The sequence below is a fragment of the Danio rerio genome, chromosome 5 (assembly GCF_049306965.1).
Source record: "Danio rerio strain Tuebingen ecotype United States chromosome 5, GRCz12tu, whole genome shotgun sequence".
NCBI classification, from domain to species: domain Eukaryota; kingdom Metazoa; phylum Chordata; class Actinopteri; order Cypriniformes; family Danionidae; genus Danio; species Danio rerio.
This window is the reverse complement of record NC_133180.1, coordinates 67177345-67198947: the sequence shown is the minus strand read 5'-3', so window position 1 is coordinate 67198947 and position 21603 is coordinate 67177345. Positions and strand designations below refer to the sequence as shown.

Sequence of the window (21603 nt, the reverse complement as noted above, 5' to 3'; positions counted from 1 at the left end):
ATAACACTCAACATATAGCCCACAGTCAGAGCAAACCTCTCATCTGTGTCTTTAATCTTCAGCAGCACATGTAACCTCTGTTAGAAAGTAATCCCCCCATTTCGAGTTCATAATGGTCCAAAAGGCGATGATAATAGTTAAACATGGCAGTTTGTTCAGGTATTAGGTTGCTGAAAGAATCATTTGCTCCTTTTTTTCCGTATTCTCCTTTGTGTTTTCATGCTTTACTCTCGCATTTATGCATTTCTGAAAGAATCGGATCTCAGAAGCACTTCAATAATGACATGCACGTTATTATCATCAGCTCAAGATTTTTCGTTATTAAAAATATAGATGCATGGTGAGTGCATTTAGTTGGCCTCGTAAAACACAAAGAGGACACGGCAGATCTTGTACTTCTTGGCTTTGTGACTGTACATCAAGATGACGACAAGGTTTTTTTGAGCGAGTCGACAATGGCTTGTATTATATGTATAAAGTATTATGATGTATTGTCTCGTCTGTGTATTTAAAATGTCGATTTCTTTGTTTTCATTCTCCTGCTTGTGCACTAGTAACATTTATTTGTATACCAAAAGTATTTAGCTGCACATCTAGCTCTACCTTTTGGTACCCTTTTGTTGTGCTAGATACCCTTTGCAAAGGGTACCCAATAAGTGGTAAGGTACGGTTTGCTTTTAGGTACCTTTTGACAGTGGAAACAGCCATAAAAGCATACCGAACCAAACCGTACCACTCAGTGGAAACGGGCCATTCTTGGGTAAATGAATGTTTTTACATTGTACTTATTGTAGAATAAATAACTGCATATAATTACATATATTATTAATAATTTCTGTAAACATTTATAATTACCTTGTTGACCCATCTCAGTCCTTAACCCATCTCAAAACCTACCCATACCACCAAACCTGTTTCTAAGTGTTCAGTAGTACTGTACATAAACATAATAAGTGCATTGTATTTATATTTGAATGCAAGTAAACATTAGTTAGGGCCACTAAATATAAAGTGGGACCTTTTTTAAACAACTTTATTCAACAAATTATTCACTCCCTCTTCAGTCGCCATTACATATTCCATGCTTCTCTTTCTTCAGTACATGACAGCACCACTATGCATGTGTGTTGTGTTGACACAAGAGCCAATGTACAGGAAGGCAAACTGAGTAAAAAAGTTCCTGCTCCTTATCTTCTGTTTGCAAACAGTACTGCGCTTTTTATGTTGGCTCTTTATTGTGGTGCTGTCACGTATCGAAGAAGCAGCAGCTCTCCTGAATGCGCCTTGGAGACTGTAGCAGAAGTGAATGAGTTGCTCAATATAGTTGCTGTTTTTGTTTTCTGGCACACAAAAGCATTCTTCAATATTAAGGCTGAAGCAATGGTGATGTTTTCACTATCTTTTTGAACTTTCAATCTCTTAAATGCACCATAAAATGCTGGGTTCCACACAATTCTTTTATGTTTTTCCAACACAAATTGATTAAGTTAACTTAATGGTTTTTTTATTTTTATTTATTTATTTATTTTTTTTTACAAATTTAGGTGGATTAAACATAAAACAAGTCGTTCCCCCAAAAAACTTTCAACTTATTTTAAATAGGTAGTTTGAAATTAATGAAAGTCTTAGATGTGTGGAACAGCATGGCGAGTGATTAATGACAGATCTGGTATATTTGGATGAAGAATCTTTTAAGTATACAGTATGACAGGATGAATGTATGACAAGTAAGGGGAAATTGCAAATTCCAAAACGTCATTTTAGAGCTAGTAACAAAGGCTTGAGCGTAGAGTACATCTACACCAATCCAGGTAAATTTGAAAAAGGCATTTTCATTTACAAAAGCTGTCCAAAAGGTGTTCTTTTCTTTTGTTTTTCACAAGTTGTTCATCCACAACTTGATATTTTCTCGTAAATTGATGCGTGAAAATTTGTGTTTATTCACACCTTTTGCATGTCACATTGACAAAAGATTCACATCATGGATTTGCGTCATGGTTTCTGTCTGGCCTGTGATTCTAGTTTTGTTGCTAAATGGCTAACATGGATTTTATTGAGAGAATAGCTGTGTTTATGTGCTTTAGGAAGGCTGAAAACAGCATAGATTAATTCAGTACCATGTCCACTAGATCCTTTCAGAGGTGCACCCAGCTCTGTGAGTTCATCAACTCCAGAAACTGTACCTGGATGATGAAGGCTTTCAGCGGTACTTCCGACCGAGCCGAGTCCAGTGTGATGAGCTGCAGTCCGGTGTCGGCAGCAGGATTTCCCCTCAGGACACCAACAACACTTGCTACGTCATAATCACGCTCAAACTAGAGCAAGCTCCTAATTGATTAATGGGGCGCGAATGTCCGCCAAAGATTTTTCAAATTAGATTCTTGCAATTTGCGCACAAAACCCTGCTCACACTGCTCCGAATGAATCTCATCATTTGTGCCGCCTCATTCACACCAATAGCACTGCATACTGTCTATTCGCATCTTTGCATCGACTTAACATGTAAATCACTCGCGCTTGAAGCTTCATCTGCGTCTGCTGTAAACACATCATAAAAATTATTCCGTCCCTATACTGCACATGTGTTAAGATACTTTTAGCTCCAGTTTAGCATTTATTTACTTTTCTGGCTAAGATTTCGGCAATATGTTGAGGAAAAGAGTTTTTTCTTTTAAATGGACGGGCAGTCAGGTAAATTTGCTTAAATTTATGAACCATAGGAGTATAAAGTTTCAAAACAAGCAAGAATATAGTACTGGGAGACATGCCAAAAAACCTCACAGTCTGGAGCATGTACTAACCGTCATTAATCTTAAACAATGCTTTCCAAATGGAGAGCATCCAAAACAGCTTTGAACAATGCTGTCCACCATTTTAGCTGAATTGGTAATAATACTAATTGGAATTCTTTTTGAAAGCCACCATTTTCACACTGACATTTTTAAATGTATCCACTTTTGGGGAGTGTTTTCAAAAGACATATGTTTTAGTTACCTGAAAACACTGTCTCAGTGTGGACAGAACGTCAAAACATTATAGAAAATATGTGTTTTTAAAATGAAACCATATTAGTGTGGGTGGCACGGTGGCTCAGTGGTTGGCATTGTCGCCTCACATCAAGTTTGCTGGTTTGAGCCTCTGCTGGGCCAGTTGGCATATCTGTGTGGAGTTTGCATGTTCTCTCCATGTTCGCATGGGATTCGTGTGGGATTTGCATGGGTTTCGCAGGTTTCCCCCTTAATCAAAAGACCTGCACTAAAGGTTTTTAGTAAAGGTAATTGGATGAACCTAATTGGCTGTAGTGTATGAGTGTGTGTGTGTGCTTGCAACAGTGAATGGGTGTTTCCCAGTACTGGGTTGCAGCTGGAAGGGCATCCATGACGTAAAACATATGCTGGAATAGTTGGCAGTTCATTCCGCTGTGGCGACTTCTGATAATCAGAGACTAAGCTGAAGAAAAATGAATGAAGAACATAGTAGTGTGGACATGGCAGTTCAGTGTTCTGCAGCAACTAATTGTTACACTACAGTAATTACCTTGTCGCTGAGAAATGCTATTTATATATATTTTTTAATTGCTATTTAATTTACAGTTCTTTACATTACTAAATCCAAAAAGTAGCTTAGACTTGTCAAATTGTTAAATATGTTCTTTGCAAATCAAAATTTCTAATATTGCAATAAATCTTATAGCTGGTTGTCTTGTCTTAAAATGTTCATCTTTTAAATTCCCATACCAAAAACTAATGAAAATAGCATACTGTTACTTTACTTTTGCAATCAACACAAGAATTGGGTGAGCATTAATTGGTTATTTACAGTAATAGACTATGAAATGTTTTAACTGACTAATAAGAATCAATAATTTTAGAGAGATGTGTAATAGCAAAAACAGCAAGCATTATTTCAACTTAATTCAATCAGCTTCTGAAAAGTCCAGATTTATATGACATCTTCCTTTTAAGGAAAAGGTCCTCTGAGAAAAGATCCTAGATGAAATCATCCTTCACCCTGTACCTGCTCATCCTGTCAATCCACAGAGCACTTTGACACTGTAATCATCCCTTTAAACCCACATCCATCACCCTTAAATGAAGTAGACATGCCTACAATGAAGTGTATCGAATTGCTTTCCTCAGCGTTTTCCTTCTTGTCCTGCTAAAACATATCCTGCTTGTTTTTTGTATTTTAATGTAGATGTAAGCTCTATTTGTGAAGGTTTTAGGACTTCAGATTAATTTGCCACTATGGATAAATGACTAGGAATAACAACTGGCAGTAAACGGTCAAACTAATAGCGCTACAAAATTGTGTGTTTATGACAATACATTAAAGTTTTAAGAATATGATAGCAGCATAACAAGCTCGAAAGGCAAAAATTAATGCAATTGAATGCGAACGGATGTCTCATCTCAGTTTTAGTGGCCGTTTTTCTATTATCGCGCCCATGAAGGAGAGAATGTTCAGCGGACTGGCCAGGGCTAGGGCTAATAGCTTTGGAGCTCAAGCAGCAGGGCCAAATGCTGCGTTTTCACTGTAGGGCCAATAGATTGCACCCCACTTTAAAGTACACCCCCCACCTGAATCAAATGTCGCACAACCCGTCCAGTTCAGCGGGATACATAAAGTTAAATCAGAATCACACAGGTGTGTAGTATACTATGTACACAGCCATATTAGAGTGGTATAAATACATCAAATTCTTTAAAAAAAAATATCATGTTGAATCAGGATCCAAATCCCAGCAGTTTTGAGTGGGTAAACACACCATGGCTGCGTCTGAAATCACTCAGTAGGTACTACATTTGAATTTGAATGTACTACTCGACCGTTATGAAAGTACGTTCTATACAGTATGAATGTGATTAGTATGATTGGAATCGCTTCACTACCATTCATAAATTCTCTCATGGCGCATTATGTGATAGCGTACTTTAGAATCTCGCTGGAAGTAGTAGGTCATCCGCGTATTTCTCGCATAGTATTTTCGAATTTCGATGTACTGCTCAGCTCGCATACTGTTTTTAGAGTACTATATAGTATGAAAGTATGCAATTTTTTCAACTGATCAATAATGTCTGTGCTTTCTTTACTTTTGCAACTGCAATAGTAAATTAGTGATGGGTCATTCTTGAGTAATTCGTTCATTTTGATGTGACCCAATACCGATGAGTCCTCTCAGGGAGTGATTCGTTCATTCTCGTATGTGCACATTTGCACAAGAGAAATTAGTTCTCAAAAGAGTCCTCAATCACATTTGAGTCATTCGTTGTCTTTAATGTGAAAGACACAAGTCAATCATATGCAGTCAGAGCCGAAAAACGATTTGATTCATTTATTTCTAGTCCTCGGTTTGTCATCTCTTTACATGCTATCTCGACTCAAAAACCTGAAGACTCAAAAAGTAAATGAATCATGGGTCCTTTCAGCTCAGATTGTGTGCAAGCTTATATGAGACTGTAAGTAGCGATGTTTACATCGACCTATTTTTATGAGCATTTTGGATATGCGCATAAAAACCAGTTGATGAAAACGGCAAGATGTGCATAATTCAATGTGTGCAAGTGGATGGCCTTGTTTCTAGTACTTGGAATGCAACTAAAGGAGTTCCACAGAGTTCAGTATTGGTGCCTCTTTTTTACTATATAATATTGATCAAATATCAAAAATGCAATTTTTCATTATTATGCAGATGATACAGTCATATACACAGCTGCATCTATACCCAATCTGGCCCTTTCTCAACTACAGATCGCTTTTAATGTACTTCAACATGATTTATCTGAGTTAAAACTAGTTTTAAAAGCAGATAAAACAAAACTTATGCTATTTTCAAATTCAAAACAAACCATGCAAAAGCTAGGTCCTATTACTACTCATGGTGCAGATATTGAATTGGTGTCCCAGTACGAATATCTTGGAATTTTAATTGATGATAAACTTTCTTTTAGTTCTAACATTCAGCAATTGGTGAAAAAATTAAAAGTGATTTTAGGCTTCTATTTTAGAATTAAGAACTGCCTTTCTTTTGATGCTAAAAAGAAGCTGGTTTATGCAACATTTATGTCGATATTGGACTTCGGTGATGTTATCTATATTCATGTTTCATCTCAACGCTGCATGCATTGGATACTGTTTACCATGGTGCACTAAGATTTATAACAAATTTTAAATCCCTTACTCATCATTGTGTGCTGTATACTAGGGTAGGTTGGTCTGTTTTGTCCATTCGTAGGCTCAAGCATTGGCATATCCTAGTTTACAAATCTTCATGTTTACTCCCATCATATCTACAGATTTACATTTGTAAAAAGCCTGTTCTTAACTATGGTCTTCGGTTACAGGATGTTTTTTTAATGTCTGTTCCTAAAGTGCGGACTGAAGTGCACCTTTTGCATGCAATAATCTGCAAACACAATTGCAGTTCAAAGAATTGATTTCACTAAATGTTTTTAAAAAGACTATAAAAGATTTAGAAGTTTAAACAGGTTTGTAGATGTTTTAAATAGTTTCTCAGTGTGATTCATGTTAATTGTTTTTTGTTTGTTGTCTGTTGTCTGTTAGACCCAGGTGTCATGTATACTGCCGAATCTTGGCCAAGTCACTCTTGTAAAAAAAAGATTTTTAATCTCAATGTTACTTTCCTGGTAAAATAAAGGTAATAATAGTAATAATAAGTTTTGCAAATGCGTATAAAAAATGTATCCGCATAACTGAGTAGGATAAATTTCTTATTCAATAAGAAAATATGTGCATAAACTAAGATGGAAACACTTTTACCAAACAAATTCCAGTATGTGCGGTCATGTGATTTTGTTATATGAGATTAAGAGATGATAAAAATGTGTGTGAATGGACAAAACAGCAGGCTGACCACATTGTAAAACATCTGAAATTAAAGTTTTGGTCATTCTAAAACTCCTTAACCATTTCAGTATTAGTGTTATAATATTATTAATTATCTCCAGAATCAAGAGTGTCTGTGCTTCGCGTCTTATGCCTTTAAACACCACCAATCTTTCATTACGTGTCAGCATTGTCGTCTGAGGCGCAGGTCATTTATTAAATAAGGAAAAGATTCACGCAGCTTCTCCTACTAAAGCAGTTAGTTTTTACTGTTGATATTTGGTGCCAGTTAACCAGGAATTGGCGAGTTTCTTTGCTTTGACTCGGATGGAAACGCTGCTTTATTCGCACATCTTTAATGCGATATTCCAATTTTGCACATAAATTCAATTAGCTTTTTTGGATGGAAACATAGATAGTGTCACGTGAACGAACGGTTCGAATTTAAAGACATGTCAGTTCATGGACAAAATACCCAGGTAACAATGAATGATTATTTTCTCTTTCTTATAGCATTCTAATCATGACTTGTAGCATGAACAACATTTGGGCTGGTTGTAGATGCGTTTTGAAGCAACTCATAACATTTAAATAATATTTTGACAAATTGAACAAAATGACATCTCGATGAACAAGACTTAAAAGGTCTGAGTCAGTAAAATGATTCGAACGTTCCATCACTATAGTAAATGGGCATCTTACTGCAGACCCTCTTTACCTGACTCATTCTTGGCTTTCACCTTTTCACTTGGCTTTAACTCAAAGTAATCAGTGCCAACTGGCCTAAAAAAAGACCAGCATTTGGCTCCAAGGAAGCCCTGGAATACACTGATCAGGTCCTGGAAGTTATTGTGTTTTTTATGCATGACATTAGAACCACGGCTAATGGAAGCACCCTCTCCTACATGAAAAACAAGGTGAATAAAGCAGTGGTTTGTGCTGATTCTAGCAGAGATGTGCGCCAAAAGCCATGCTATGGAAAAAGACTTCCTGCTGAGCTGGCTTTAGTTTGTGACCTGAAGAAGATTTTAGATATGAGCTATGATGCAGGTACACTCACTTACACACACGTATGTTATGGGACTGTGCCCCTCATACATTAACGATTGCATATTACCAATGGAAAATATATATTTCATCGAGGATGTGGCGGGTTTTGAATTGAGCTGCTTTGTGTCAAGTGATACAAGCAGAAATTGTATGTATGATTGTAGTTTTTTTCATTCTCTGGCAACCTATGGCTGTAATACATTGTATTGTAGTGTGGCGTATGTAAGCCTGTCATGTTTTTCTCATATGCTTGATGAATGTGAGGATGTTGCTCCAATCATAATTGATTTCTAATTAGTATGTTGATTCTAATGAGAGTCACTCCTAATCAATCTGATATCTCAATCTCTTCATGAAGCTCTCAAACTTCCTTCAATTTCTCCATCACTCACAGACAACGACACTGATGATTAGCAGGACTAGCAGCTTCCGTCTGTAGACTGATTCATTTCCTAGAGATGAATTGTTTGGAAGATTGTTTAACTCACAGGAAGTTGTTTCTCCAAGCAGTTGCTGAAGTTCTTGGTCTGGTTGGGTTTGAGTTTCTTTAGGGGGATGCGGGTTTCGCCGATGAATTCGTTGTGGCGGAATTTGTCCTCGTCACACACTGAAATCCTAAATAAAAACAAAAACATTGATTGGATCAGGGCGCGTATTAACGGAACATTTTATTTTACACTGTAAAAAATACCCGTAAATTAGCAGTTTTTCATATTTAGGGATTCATGTTTTTATTTTCCCCCTTTTTTTATGCTTTTGAATCACATTATGAGACCTTGATAATTCTTCTGACAACCTTTAACCTTAAAACTTGGAAAAAGTGACTTTTATTAACATGTTCTAATTGTTTAAAATGATATATTGTCTGTGTTGGTATTGTACATAACAGTACAAAACCTTGTAATAAGCTGGCAGTACATTTCTTGTTATTTTACAGATTTAGTTCTGTATATATATATATATATATAACATTGTATTACTTCAAACTATTAAAATGTCAATAAAAGTCACTGTTAAACTGTAGAGTTAAATTTTCAACATACAATGATTACAGAGCAAAGATTATGGTTCCATAATGTAATTCATAACCGTAAATAAACGTAAAACAAAAAATACGTAAACTGGTAATAAGCAGATATTTTGTACAGTGGTCCACTAAGAGTAAAACTATTTTAGCTCAGCATTTTCTCTTAAAACCTTTTCATAAAACTGCGGAGACAAACTTTTACTAAACAACAGAGATGTCTTAGGCTAAGACAAAGTCCCTTGTCAAATCCAGTTCCTGAAGGGCCGCAGCTCTGCATAGTTTAGTTCTAACCCTGCTTCAACACACTTGGGCACTCTGGGGCAGTATGCTCGGGAATTCTGCCAAGCTTACGATTGATTTCATATTAGGAATCGCCAATAAAATTTAACAACTGACCCTTTAGTTTGATTTCTAAATATGCAAATCACACAAAATCTGCAAACTCATGTCTAGTCTGAGCCCCTCCCCCAGAGTATCATCAGTCTATATCGGTCGATGATTGGCTCCTGTACTAGAAGGTGGGTTTTATTTGCTATATTGGCAGTTACAATTTTTCCCATTCAAAAAGATACTACTGACAACAAGTCTTGTGTATTCTAGAGTCTTTGGCTAAGAAGACGCACATGGATGACCTCATTGCTATGAATGATGTCACTAACTAAGCTCACAGTGATTGGCTGATGGGGAGGGGAGGAGTCTCTGTCAAAGGATCATTCACGTGTATAGCACAATATTATAAGGCCACATTCAAATAATAATTTCAAAATACAAATATTGCAACATTTAAATAAAGATGTTAAAGTGCAGGTTTAGGGGTCAATCACTTTTTGCGTTGAGAGGTGTCTTTTTGTAATGATTTACTAACGGCTGCAAGCATTTTGTTCGCTACTTAAGCATTTTAACCGCCTCCTGCGCCTCACATTTTTGCTGTGTGCTCCCAGCTAAAAAATGTCAACTCTGAGCAGAAAGCGTGTTACGTCAGTCTCGTCTTTTTCATTTTCCAATCAAATGAAAGCAGACGCGGGGTTTCCATTAAGGTGACAGCAATGTTTGTGTTGTCAAGACGACTACGGAGACTTTTGTAGATAGAGGAAAGACAAGATGTTACTGTTTTGAGTTATCCAGAGCGGTATGACTTCACAAATCTTGAATTTCACAATTTTTATTAAAAATAAAATTACAACAATATCATAAGCAACACTCGCGTACAATAGGCAGCTGATTCAGTCGTTGCAGTCACATAAAAAGTGCTTAGTGACAATGTAAAAGCGCATTCTTGCTTTTAATGTTTTAAACATTAAAGATTTTTTACATGTTAGAATATGTTCCATGATCTTTTCAATGTCAACATAATGTCTTAGAAAATTAAGCTAATATTTTTAAATGCTTTAAAATTATTTTTATAAATATAAAAAATATATATAGAAATGGCCAAAATTTTATTTATAGAACATGTATTAAAAATATTCAAGTATTCATTTATACAAATGTTTTAAAAATATTTTTGGTCTCACTTTATATTAAGTGGCCTTAACTAATATGTACTTACACATGAATTAATAATTTGTTACAATGTACTTATTGTGTAAATACATGTATTTACTGTGTACTTATGCTTGATTCAATACATGTATGTAATTACATCTGTAATTAACTTTTGTAATTACATTTGTAAATACACTGTTGACCATCCCTTACACCTTAACCCACCTTTAAACCTACCCATGCCACCAAACCTGTCCATAACCCAACCTCTATCCCAACTCAAAAGCACCACAAGTGTTCTCAAATACATTATAAACACAGTAAGTACATTGTATTTATTTTTTGATGTAAGTACATAGTAGTTTAGGACACTTAATATAAAGTTGGACCATATTTTTATAATACTTTCCCAGGCCGAATGTCAGCAACATGCAATTTAGGAATGTTTGCGATTTTGTCTTAGTGACTTAGTCCTCTTGACTATCCTTAACATTTCACTGATTTAGAAGCTAGTTTTAGAGCTAAAATGCTCTGTGAAATACTTTTAAAGCAAAAATCGAGGAGACACACCTATTACTTTTAAGATTTTCTCCTAAATCAGCAGGTTAGGAGCTACTTTTAGTTTTGCGAATATGGGACCTGGGATTTAGTCTTTACATGTTAGCTAAAGCAGAGTTTCTCAACCCTGTTCCTGAAGGCACACCAACAGCATACATTTTCAAACTCTTCCTAATCAAACAAACCTGAATTAACTCATCAGAACATTTGAAGAGACTCCAAAACCTGAAATGAATGAGTCAGATAAGGGAGACATCCAAAATATGTACTGTTAAAGTGCCTCCAGGAACAGGGTTGGGAAACACTGAGCTAAAGTATACATCATATCAGCATATTAAGCTTATGTAGCATGTTTACATGAAAATACCCCTTCAAAGCTTTCAAAATTCATTATGTATACGCGTGTAAGAACTGCTCTGACCCATGTCTGAACTCAGCCTAAGAAATATATGGAAAAGTGCTTCCAAATATCCATTCAAGTGCTTAAAGCAGGCATCGCAAACTGATTCCACACCACCTGTGCTTGAAAAGCATCTTCTCAGTCAAATGCAAAGTGTGACTGAAAGCATTAATTCAGAATATCCCATATACAGAATCCATAGCATGGGAGGAATTTTGTGCTATCTGTTCACTGAAGATGTTCATTTGCATTCAACTTGCTCTCTGTGAAATGAGTTTTTGTGCTATTTACAGAATCGGCAAGAAGCTCTTAATATGTGGGAGTCGGAACAAAGATACAGCCTCTTTTAGTGTTGTACTGGTCAATAACAACATTTTACTGATACAGATGAGTAATTCACACATGAGAAAAACCTTACTGTTGACGTCTCTCATTTACAGTAAGAACAGACGGTCAGAAAAACAAATCCATGCGTTTAAGATTGTGATGAATCGGTCAACAGCAGAAAGATCGTTTCACCAAAACATGAAAATGTTCTGTTTACTCACGTGTTCTTTGAAAATCATTTAAAATTATTTTTTCCTTCTGTTAAAGACAACTATCAAACAGACTATCATTAATAAAATTGATGTTTTAAAATGTCAATCTGCTAAAAGGACACAAAACACACAAAAGAACTTTCAAATGACATATTATTTTAAGTCTTCTGGTTTTATGTATATGTATGGAGTAGATTAAAATAGAAGTCATTTACTAAATATACTGTCTCAAGTTCTTAAATCTCAATCAAACTTCCCCAAACATTTATTCCTGGCACATCATTATATAGTAAACCCATGAGAACTGAGTTTATGCTCTTTCTATTTTCACATTGCTTTGTGTCATTGTTCCATTATTTTAGGATCTCTTAATTACAAAAACATACAGGGCCAAATAGAGACATTGCATTTTGGAGTCTGCATTAAATTCAATTTTAAAAAGTGACTTTATAGACATAGTGTGAATAACAGGGGAGTTTAACCCCCCTAGTTAACACCTAATCCCCCCTGAAGCATGTCAAAAGATGTGAAGGGAACATGCCCTTTAAATAGTGGAAAATAGTTTGCACTGGTCTGAATTAAAAATAAGTATACTATTTCATAACACTGTCAATGCAGGATTGCACCCAGCAGGGAAAATATTCAGTCAGCGCTCTGAAACGGGTAGATTTAGCCTAACAATAAAAACAGTAATTCTTTAAAAGACACATTTTTTCTTGTAAAATAGGTGTTGTTATATACATATGCTAAAAAAGTAAGTAAAATAGACTCAAAGGGCTCTATTTTATTTATCTAAATGCTCTAAGCCAGTGGTCCCCAACCCCCAGTTCTGTGGGTCAATTGGTACGGGTTTGCATAAGAAATCATTAATTATTTCAGATTTTATTATTATCTAAGCCTGAACGAGCTTTGATTTTGAACAATATTTTATACTGATCAATGACCGTATTTTCTCAGTTACATTTTGGTCACTTGAGTGCCCAAATTAAACCCACAAACTACCAAAATGAGTAAGAAACAGACATCTTTGGAAAGTTTCTTTGCAAAAGGCAAAAGCCCAGTGAAGGACCAATGGACTGCCAAGGAATGAATCCGCAACCCATTTGTCAACAAATCAGGTGAATTCAGCATGTCTGTGCAAGAAGATGATCAACTGCTGAAAATCGCAAATGACCTCAGCCTTTTAGGGGGCGTTTATATATTGCGTCTTTTCCGCGTGCAAGTTTGCTTTTCAAAAGGAGGAAAACATTGGAAGCAACACACTTGCGCCATCTGGATGCACAAACATCTCCTTTCAGAATGCAGAGGGAATGACATGAACTGATAATCAGCTTCATAGTTAAACTACTTAAGAGCAAGTTTTGGATGCACCATAGTGGAAACGGAGCAAGGAAATGGATTTGTTTGTGCTTGAGGCTAAAACATACAATACAGAATGAGCCATATTCCACCAAAGCCCCCAAAGGTGAAGATGGTGTGGGAGGAGGTAACGTTTTTTTTTAATGTTCATGCAGACAATAATCTTATACTTTAATCCATTAATTTTTCTTATTTAAAGATTTTTCTGTGTGTAAAAAGAAATGTGCACAAATCTGTTTACTTTGAACCCACCTATTGCTAATGCATATTTAACAAAAAATAAACCCCTTGTGCTATTGACTTTAGACCGGCTTTTAGCTGGTTAATGGCACTGTCTATTTCTGTTGCCTCAAAATAGCAACATGCCGACAATGCGTCTTCACTTAAATAATGTGAAGAAAATGTGATTTTGATTCAGCATAACGGATTCATTTAAGTACAAATAAAATATAAGTGATCATACCAAACTTAGTATTTTAATTGGTTAAAAAAGTCTTGCTGGCAAATTGTTAAACCTAATGGTAAGAAAGACAGTGGCAATGTAAAAAAAGATTTAAAATGACAAATAGTTTGGGACTGCTGTGCTGATCCAGACAGCAAAATCTAGACACATTTTCACTCCAGACACGTCTACTCGTTTCAAGGTCTAGCATAATCCTCAAGCTCAACACATCATAACAAGACAGATTCCCACTCTAACAAATGTCATAAAACCCCACAAAAACTAAGGCAGGCAACTGTTAAAGTGCAGGTTTATGATCTAAAAAACTCTTTCATATAAGATGCTTACATAGAGAATCACATCATAAGGATGGATGTCCAACAATATACTTTAAACAGACGAGGCAGATTTTAGAATTTCAGCCTGAGCTGTGGTGTATTCAGTTGCACTTTCATTTATTATACAGATGAGAAAAGAGGAAAGCTCCATTTGAAACCTGCTTTATAAGAGATCACTACTGAGAATAGGAATAATACTGCATGGTATTTGCTTAAATTATATCAAATGCTTGTTTCTTATTAATTTTTATTAAGTATTCTATGAATACTGCCTGCTTTCTATGCACGTTTTCTCAAAATACGATAAAGCATTTTGGAGCATTTTTAATTTTGAGAAAGGACCTTTTTATTTATAAAAAAACACTTAAAGGCAAGAGCCTTATTTGTCAAAATTTACTTTAAATCTGCCTCAATATGAATTTTAGTCAATCAAAACCAGTCTAGGGTGAGCTTCAGGTTCACTTGGGTTGTTGGATAGAAAAACATTTTCATTCAAAACCTTTATTTTTCTTTAATTAAAGACAGCAAATCATATAGAGGCCGCTGTGCTCATTGGAACTTTCAGAGCAGCAGAAACGTTTCTGTAACCTTCCCCAGCCTTGTGCCTCGAGACAATCCTGTCTCGGAGATCCACAGACAATTCCTTTGTCTTCATGCTTGGTTTGTGCTTTGATATGCACTGTCAACCCTGAGACCTTATATAGACAGGTGTTTGCCTTTTCTAATCATGTCAGATCAACTGAATTTACCACAGGTGAATTCAATTAAGCTGCTGAAACATCTCAGGAATGATCAGTAGAAACAGAATGTAGCTGAGCTCAATTCAGAGCTTCACGGCAAAGGCTATGTACATGTGATTTTTAAGTTTTTTTTATTTATAATACATTTTTTAAAATTTCAAAAACTCTTTTTTGAAAAACTGACTTTTTTCACATTTTTTGATGGGGTTTTGTCTGCATAATTTAGAGGAAATAAATGAATTTAATCCATTTTGGAATAAGGCTGTAACATAAAAAAATGTGGAAAAAGGGAAGCGCTATCAATACTTTCCGGATGATCAATACTTTCAAATTTGATTGAAAAGGTGCAGTCATAGTTGAAATTATTGGCACATGTGGTAATTATGAGCAAAAAAGCCTGTTGTAATAAAAGGTAACTGTTTATCCCTTTTAATTTTTCATCTTTGAAATATTCAACTTTCATTAAAATAAAACTACAGAAAAAGCCCATCATCAAATTAGTGTTTTATCCCTCCAAAACATGTTTGCCACAATTACTGGCAGCCATAGACATTTCTATTCATATTTAGATGTTTAACAAACTAGCAGGAGCTAGGAAGCTTAACAAACTAGCAAGTGTTTGATAGATAATGGCTAAAGCTTTGGAAATCTCAATTTCTACAGCAGTAATTATAAAGACCCAATTAAATCATGAATCTGCTTAAAAGAGCATGTGTGTCTACTGTATTTTGTCTTGATGCAGAAAAATCATTTGAGCATCCAAATAATCTCTGATGATTGCAGATGGAAAATTGCAGAAATTAGCAGAGTCCTGGGGGTCAGATTTTGAAGAGAGAGAATAAAACCTACTGTATGCTCTCATTTATTAAAAATAACTGCAGCTTATTAATTTGCCAGACGCTGCTGGACCTTCAAACAGTACAGCTTTTATTAACAGACCAAACTAAAAAGCTGTTTTTCAGCCAACACACCAGATTTGCTTGGTAGACGCAGGGATAGAAAAGTACCTCATGTTCAACAATTAACACCACTGCTGGATCTTGAATTTTCTGGGCTTCTTTTTATGCTAGAGGTCCTGTACAGATGCGAAATAATAAAACCTCTCTGCCTCTACTAGAACTAGACTATTGTTGGATCTTCCTTAAGAATCACAGAACAATAATGCAATACAAACATCAAAATCAACACAGAAGTGGTAAATGAACACAAAAGTAAGTTTGTGCCATCACCAGCACAGTCATCTGACCAAAACCCTATGAAAAGTGAATGAGTGAAGTGAGGAGTACATTAAAAGGCACCAGATAATCTAGGCTGATCTCACGAGGAAACATAAGTATTTTATGTTATGTCAGTTTAGTGACTAATTTTAGTTGTATGAAAATGTAAGATTTTTAAAAGGAGGTGCAGCATCAAACCCCATCCCCAAGCCCAGCCGTTATTGGGGGAATGAGCAAATTATTCTACATTGTATAAATGACATTTAAGGAATTTATACAAATGAGCTAGTAAAAAGTAAGATAGCGTTGAATAATGTGAATGATCTAGAGATATTGTGTCTGAAAATGCAGGAATGGTTTTATGGCCTGTTTCCTCTGAGTGTTACAGTACGGTACGGTTCGGTATGGGTCACTTTTATCAAGCTTGTGTCTGCAATGAGGTACTATTGCAGACATCCCAATGTAGGAAAAGTCTGTGGGACATCGATGATTTGCGGGAGTTGGGCGGGGGAGCAACGTGTATGAAGAGCGGGGAGGGGGTTGGGTGGGGAGTGCACGACAGATGAGGGGGGGGGGGGTGCATGACGCAATTGGAGAGCGGATGGTATGCGTCGTATTTGAAGAAGGGGGTGGGGGGTATGTGGTTATGGCCGATTTTCCTTTCCCTTGGGATGTCTGCCATTGGTACCCTTTTGGTGAGTGTAGTTTACAAGTTTCAGTCGACGTCATTCTCGGTCAAGGAAATGTCAAAGTAAGGCTGTATAGGTCGTTCACATATCATACGAGAAACACGTCTCACAAAACAGATGCTTTATACACATAAATACTTATAAATATTATAAATTATACATAAATATTACATATAATTGTTCATTACTAACTATTCCATAAACATGATACCTGCAGATCAATGATGCAGTGCAAAATAGCCTACTGTAACGTCTGCAATTATATAAAATAAATAAATAAGTGCAACAAATGCTTACAGCAAGAAGGTTGCTGGTTTAGGCCTCAGCTGGGTCAGTTGGCATTTCTGTGTGGAGTTTGTGTCACAGTCACCAGCGATCTAGCAAATGCAGATTGTTGAAGAACTACAAATATGCCAGCAAAGGAACTACAAGTTCCAGTCATACACCGCTCACACGCACCTGTTCAGTAGTTTAGTAGATTACACACACTCATGACTGGGAGCGGATCATGAACTGATTACATGGACTAGATACACAGCACACAAGCATACCTTTTGGCTGAGTCTTGTTTTACAGTTTTGTGACATTACAATGCGTTTTCCTTGCTCTGCCTAACCATGTTTTTGACCCTCGCCTTGTTTGTTTATGTTGTCTGCTGCCTGCCTGTTCTGACTTATGTCCTTTGTTTTTGTCTACGACTCTGGATTTGCCTGCATACATCTGTTTGATCCTGATTGTGACCGTTGCTTGCCTGACCATTCTCAATAAACCTGCGTTTGGATCCGCACCTCCCTTGTCAGCGTCCACTTTACATGACAGAATGCATGATCTCCCTATGTTCACGTGGGTTTCCTCCGGGTTCTCCGGTTTCTCCCTCAAGTCCAAAGACATGTGGTGTAGGTGAACTGGGTAAGGTAAATTATTCATATGGGTATGCGTGTGAACGTGAGTGTATGGGTGTTTCCCAGTGATGGGTTGCAGCCGGAAAGGCATCTGCTGTGTAAAACACAAGTTGGCGGTTCCTTCCACTGATTAATAAAGGGACTAGGCCGAAAAGAAAATGAATAAATGGAAAAAAGTAAACACTGGGCATTTGTTGCTTCTGTTGTACCGAACTCGTATCGAAACAGTGATTTCAAAACTGAAATACATACCAGACCGTGACTTCTTAAATATATTTATACTACATAATAAATCAAGCTTTAATATTTTAACAACTACTAAGAGAAATAAAAAAAATCCAATGTGTACACAGCAGTGCAGAGGCCTCTCTTAATAAGCTCTAGCAATGCCTACAAGATCAATTGATTTGAGTTACACAACCCTGTCGATAATGGATGGAAGAACACAGACAGAATCGCTCTCAATTATTTCAGCACTGAATTCCTGAACACTTGTTCAATTCCCATCTGCAAGTAAGTTGTGTTTGTTGAGTTTGCAACATACCATTGCTATTTTGAAACAGTTGAGTCTGGCTTCAGTAGCTTAGCTCTCCAAAGACTTTCAGGTAAACAGGCAATCATTGTTTCTTCCACCGTTCGCTCTCAGATTGATAAAGGTCTTGAAGGAGGCGCAGGGCAGCCCGATCACTGCTCAGGCATGGCTGAAAGGTCTGCTTGATAAAGGCACCTTCCCCTAGCTGTGGTACATGCTGACAGGTTTGTTTCCCCCAGACGGCCATGTGTGCTGGATTGCTCTTCATGCTGTTTGTAAAACGAGGCTTTTTTTTCTAATTTTCGCTGATTACCTTAGTGTGTTTGTGTAATACCATCTGTCCTCTTAAAGGGTCACGAAACACCAAAACACATTTTTTGAGCTGTTGACAGTCGTATATGTGTCCCACACTGCTAAAAACACTATTAGGACACATTTTTTCACTAAAAAGTGAAAATGGTTGTTTTTGCGTTATTTCGAGCAAATTCGTACTTCCGGTTTGAAACTAATTTTTAAAGCTGCGTCACGGCCATGAGATAGCGTGTATTCCAGCGTGTGGACTGGACGTCTGTACCAAGGCATCCCGTATTACGTTTCAGAGTGCGTTGCATTCATTCATGAGTATGGCTTGGTTCAAATCAATCAGCGGGCTCCATTATGAATGCGCTGCAACTTCATTAATATGCATGCTAGCTTTCTTAGACTGTACCTGAAACAGTGTTCAGACGGCAGAGAGACAACACACGTCGTATTGCCAAAAGTTGTGGGAAAAGAATAAAAATTGTTTGGAGATACGGGTAGCCAGTGTTGCTTTCATAATGTGAAGGTTTTGTTTTCATTTTCTCTCTATGAGACGCTGCTAGACTCACGTGTAGATCCGTAGATGCGACGCGTGGCAGAAATGCGTTCGTTTGAAACATTTTTTACTCAAGAGCATTTCTCATCAATGGTGAGATCCAGATTTGCTGCTCGTCTCCTTTAAAAAAGACGCAGCTCCAGTATGTGGTGATTGTCCTGTCTACAGATTCGGTAAGAGTGTGCGATCAGCGCCCTTTCTTTGTTCGTTCAGATAGCAAAGTTATAGTTCATATGGTCAGCTGTACTCTTTCAGTGTTTACAGACAGACCTTAGTCAAAATGATTTCTAAGTTACATAGTTTACAGTACGTTAATATCTCTACAATATTGAATGGTCCGCTGTAAACGCTGCTCTCTCAGTGTAAACATGATCGCCGACCGCCGTATTGGGGGTGGGGGGAGGGTTGATGGCTCTTTAAATAAATGTGCAGGATTTTTATACAATCACATTACATTGTGTATTTCTGGTTGACCTGAAGGTAATTATGATACTCTGTGCACTGGAAGGGATGCCATTCTATTTGTGTTTTACTGTTTGATAAATCCCTCGGACAGATTTTCAACTTTTTGGTGATTAAAAGTGGTTATAAAACACTTGGCAAGCTGGCTATTAGTAATGAAACAAAGACTTTTGATTTCAGTCTTCTATAGAAACTTTACTTAATAATGTAACATTTTATTTGAAACACATTCACCGATAGGATTCCGCTGTTAGGTCGCCATCTTGTAATCAGATGCAGAAATTAATTCGGTGTGCCAATTCACAATGCATTTTGGGCATTTTCTAGCAGATAAGGGTTGTACACTACACAAATATACACAAGTGCATTAAGTGGACTTCATAGCATCCACTTTGATTTTAGACACCACTAGTAATACTGCTCCCTCAAATAGTGCACTACGCTAAGGGTATAGGACAAGGATATCCAAACTTGGTCCTGGAAAGCCGGTGTCCTGAAGAGTTTAGCTCCAACTCCAATCAAACACACATGAACCAGCTAATCAAGCTTTTACTAGATATACTAGAACAGGGATGTCCAGACTCTGTCCTAGGGCGCCGGTGTCCTGCAAAGTTTAGTTCCAACCCCAATCAGACACACCTGGGCTAGCTAATCAAACTCTTACTAGGCAGTCTAGAAACATCCTCGCAGGTGTTTTGAAGCAAGCTGGAGCTAAACTCAGCAGGACACTGGCCCTCCAGGATCAAGTTTGGACACCACTGGTATATGGGGGTCTCTTTAACCTCTTAAGACCCAAGGAGTTTTTTTACATGAATTTTTTTTCTCTTTGCTATTTGGGCTCATTGGAACTTAATTAGAATAAAAACCTAAGCATAATATTTTGATGTGATGTACTTTTAGAGAAAAATGATGTCCATATGGACTCATGGTACGAATTTGCACACTTTTCCTGACTGTTTTTAAAGCAGTAATAACGCGTATGCTTTAAACATGTTTTGACTATCAGAGAGTAAAAACAACATTAGTTGCCCATTATGGACAGTTATAATAGTGCTTGGAATATTTCATATGCTGCAATACAGTTGCAGGATGACACTGCATGTCTGTAACAAAATATAAAACATTCAAAGTATTTTAAATAGCCACTTAAGAGCTAAAATGTGCTGTCTACATATGTGGCCACTAAGCCCTAGGAGGTTAAGGCAAGTCATTTCACTCTTTGACACTCTTTGAAGTGCCTCATGGGCATGTAAGTGCAGTTTCTATAGCTTTTATTAGAAAAACATTAAGTTCTTCAATCCAAACTGTTTTAAAGGCTTCCTTCAGTATAGTGTCCATATTGAACGTTGCATTTTCCATGTTGAAAACTATAAAGTGACATGTTTTGTGTATAGATTGATAAACTGATGTGTTAAGGCACAATATTAAGATTTTTATATTCAAATATCGAAAACAAACTGAAACAGTGTTATATTTTCTTGACATGTACTTACTTTACATTATCAAAAATCTTTCCAACAGTGTTTATAATTATAGAACTTTTCAATGGTCTGTGTATTGGATGATGATTTTAGAATAGAATTAGAGCTTTAGAATATAATTTACTTTGGTAAAATGCAGACATAAAAGTTGTAGCACAGTTGTGCCCAAACTCTGTCCCGGAGGGCTGGTATCCTACAGATTTTAGCTCCAAGTTACCTCAACACACCAGCATGGATGTTTCCAGAAAGCCTAGTAAGAGCTTGATTAGCTCGCTCGGTTGTGTCTGATCAGGATTGGAACTAAACTTTGCAGGACACCGGCCCTAAAAGACAAAGTTTGGGCAGTGCTGTTGTAGCCAATGACTCAACAATACTTAAATAAAGGGGATCAATATTGTAATTTTCAAGACAGATAGAAACTGGCAATAGAGAGTGAAGTGAAGTCTTGCATGCGTTTTAATAGCCTGCCAGACACCTTTAAATGAATATTGACTGAATCTTCTACTATTGATCTAGCTAGTCATAATGTGCAACAATTGTTCATGCCAGCCACTGAGCTAATACACACATATACAATATGAAACATTCATTCATCCATTTTGGCTTAGTCACTTATTTATCATGGGTTGCCACAGCGGAATTAATCGCCAACTATTCTGGCATATGTTTTTACGGAGCGG

At 36.8% G+C, this 21603-nt stretch overlaps 2 protein-coding genes across 19 annotated transcripts in view; one reads left to right on the top strand and one right to left on the bottom strand.

The window, feature by feature from the left end:
- Positions 1–21603, bottom strand: part of doc2b (double C2-like domains, beta) — a 411729-nt gene that overhangs the window by 21925 nt on the left and 368201 nt on the right. For all 14 annotated transcript variants that reach the window (XM_017356366.3, XM_073951541.1, XM_068221539.1 and 11 more), the window contains one exon: positions 8385–8511. In XM_017356366.3, coding sequence (XP_017211855.1) covers positions 8385–8511 — 127 coding nt within the window. The remainder of the gene's footprint in view (positions 1–8384; positions 8512–21603) is intronic.
- si:ch211-209a2.2 overlaps positions 1–21603 on the top strand; it is a 140970-nt gene that overhangs the window by 45774 nt on the left and 73593 nt on the right. Inside the window, exon 8 of one of the 5 annotated variants that reach the window (XM_073951556.1) lies at positions 11660–12121. The exons of the other annotated variants lie outside the window; for them this stretch is intronic. The gene's annotated coding sequence lies outside the window, so the exon portion shown is untranslated. Of the gene's footprint in view, positions 1–11659; positions 12122–21603 lie in introns of those variants that run through there. 5 annotated transcript variants of the gene reach the window in all.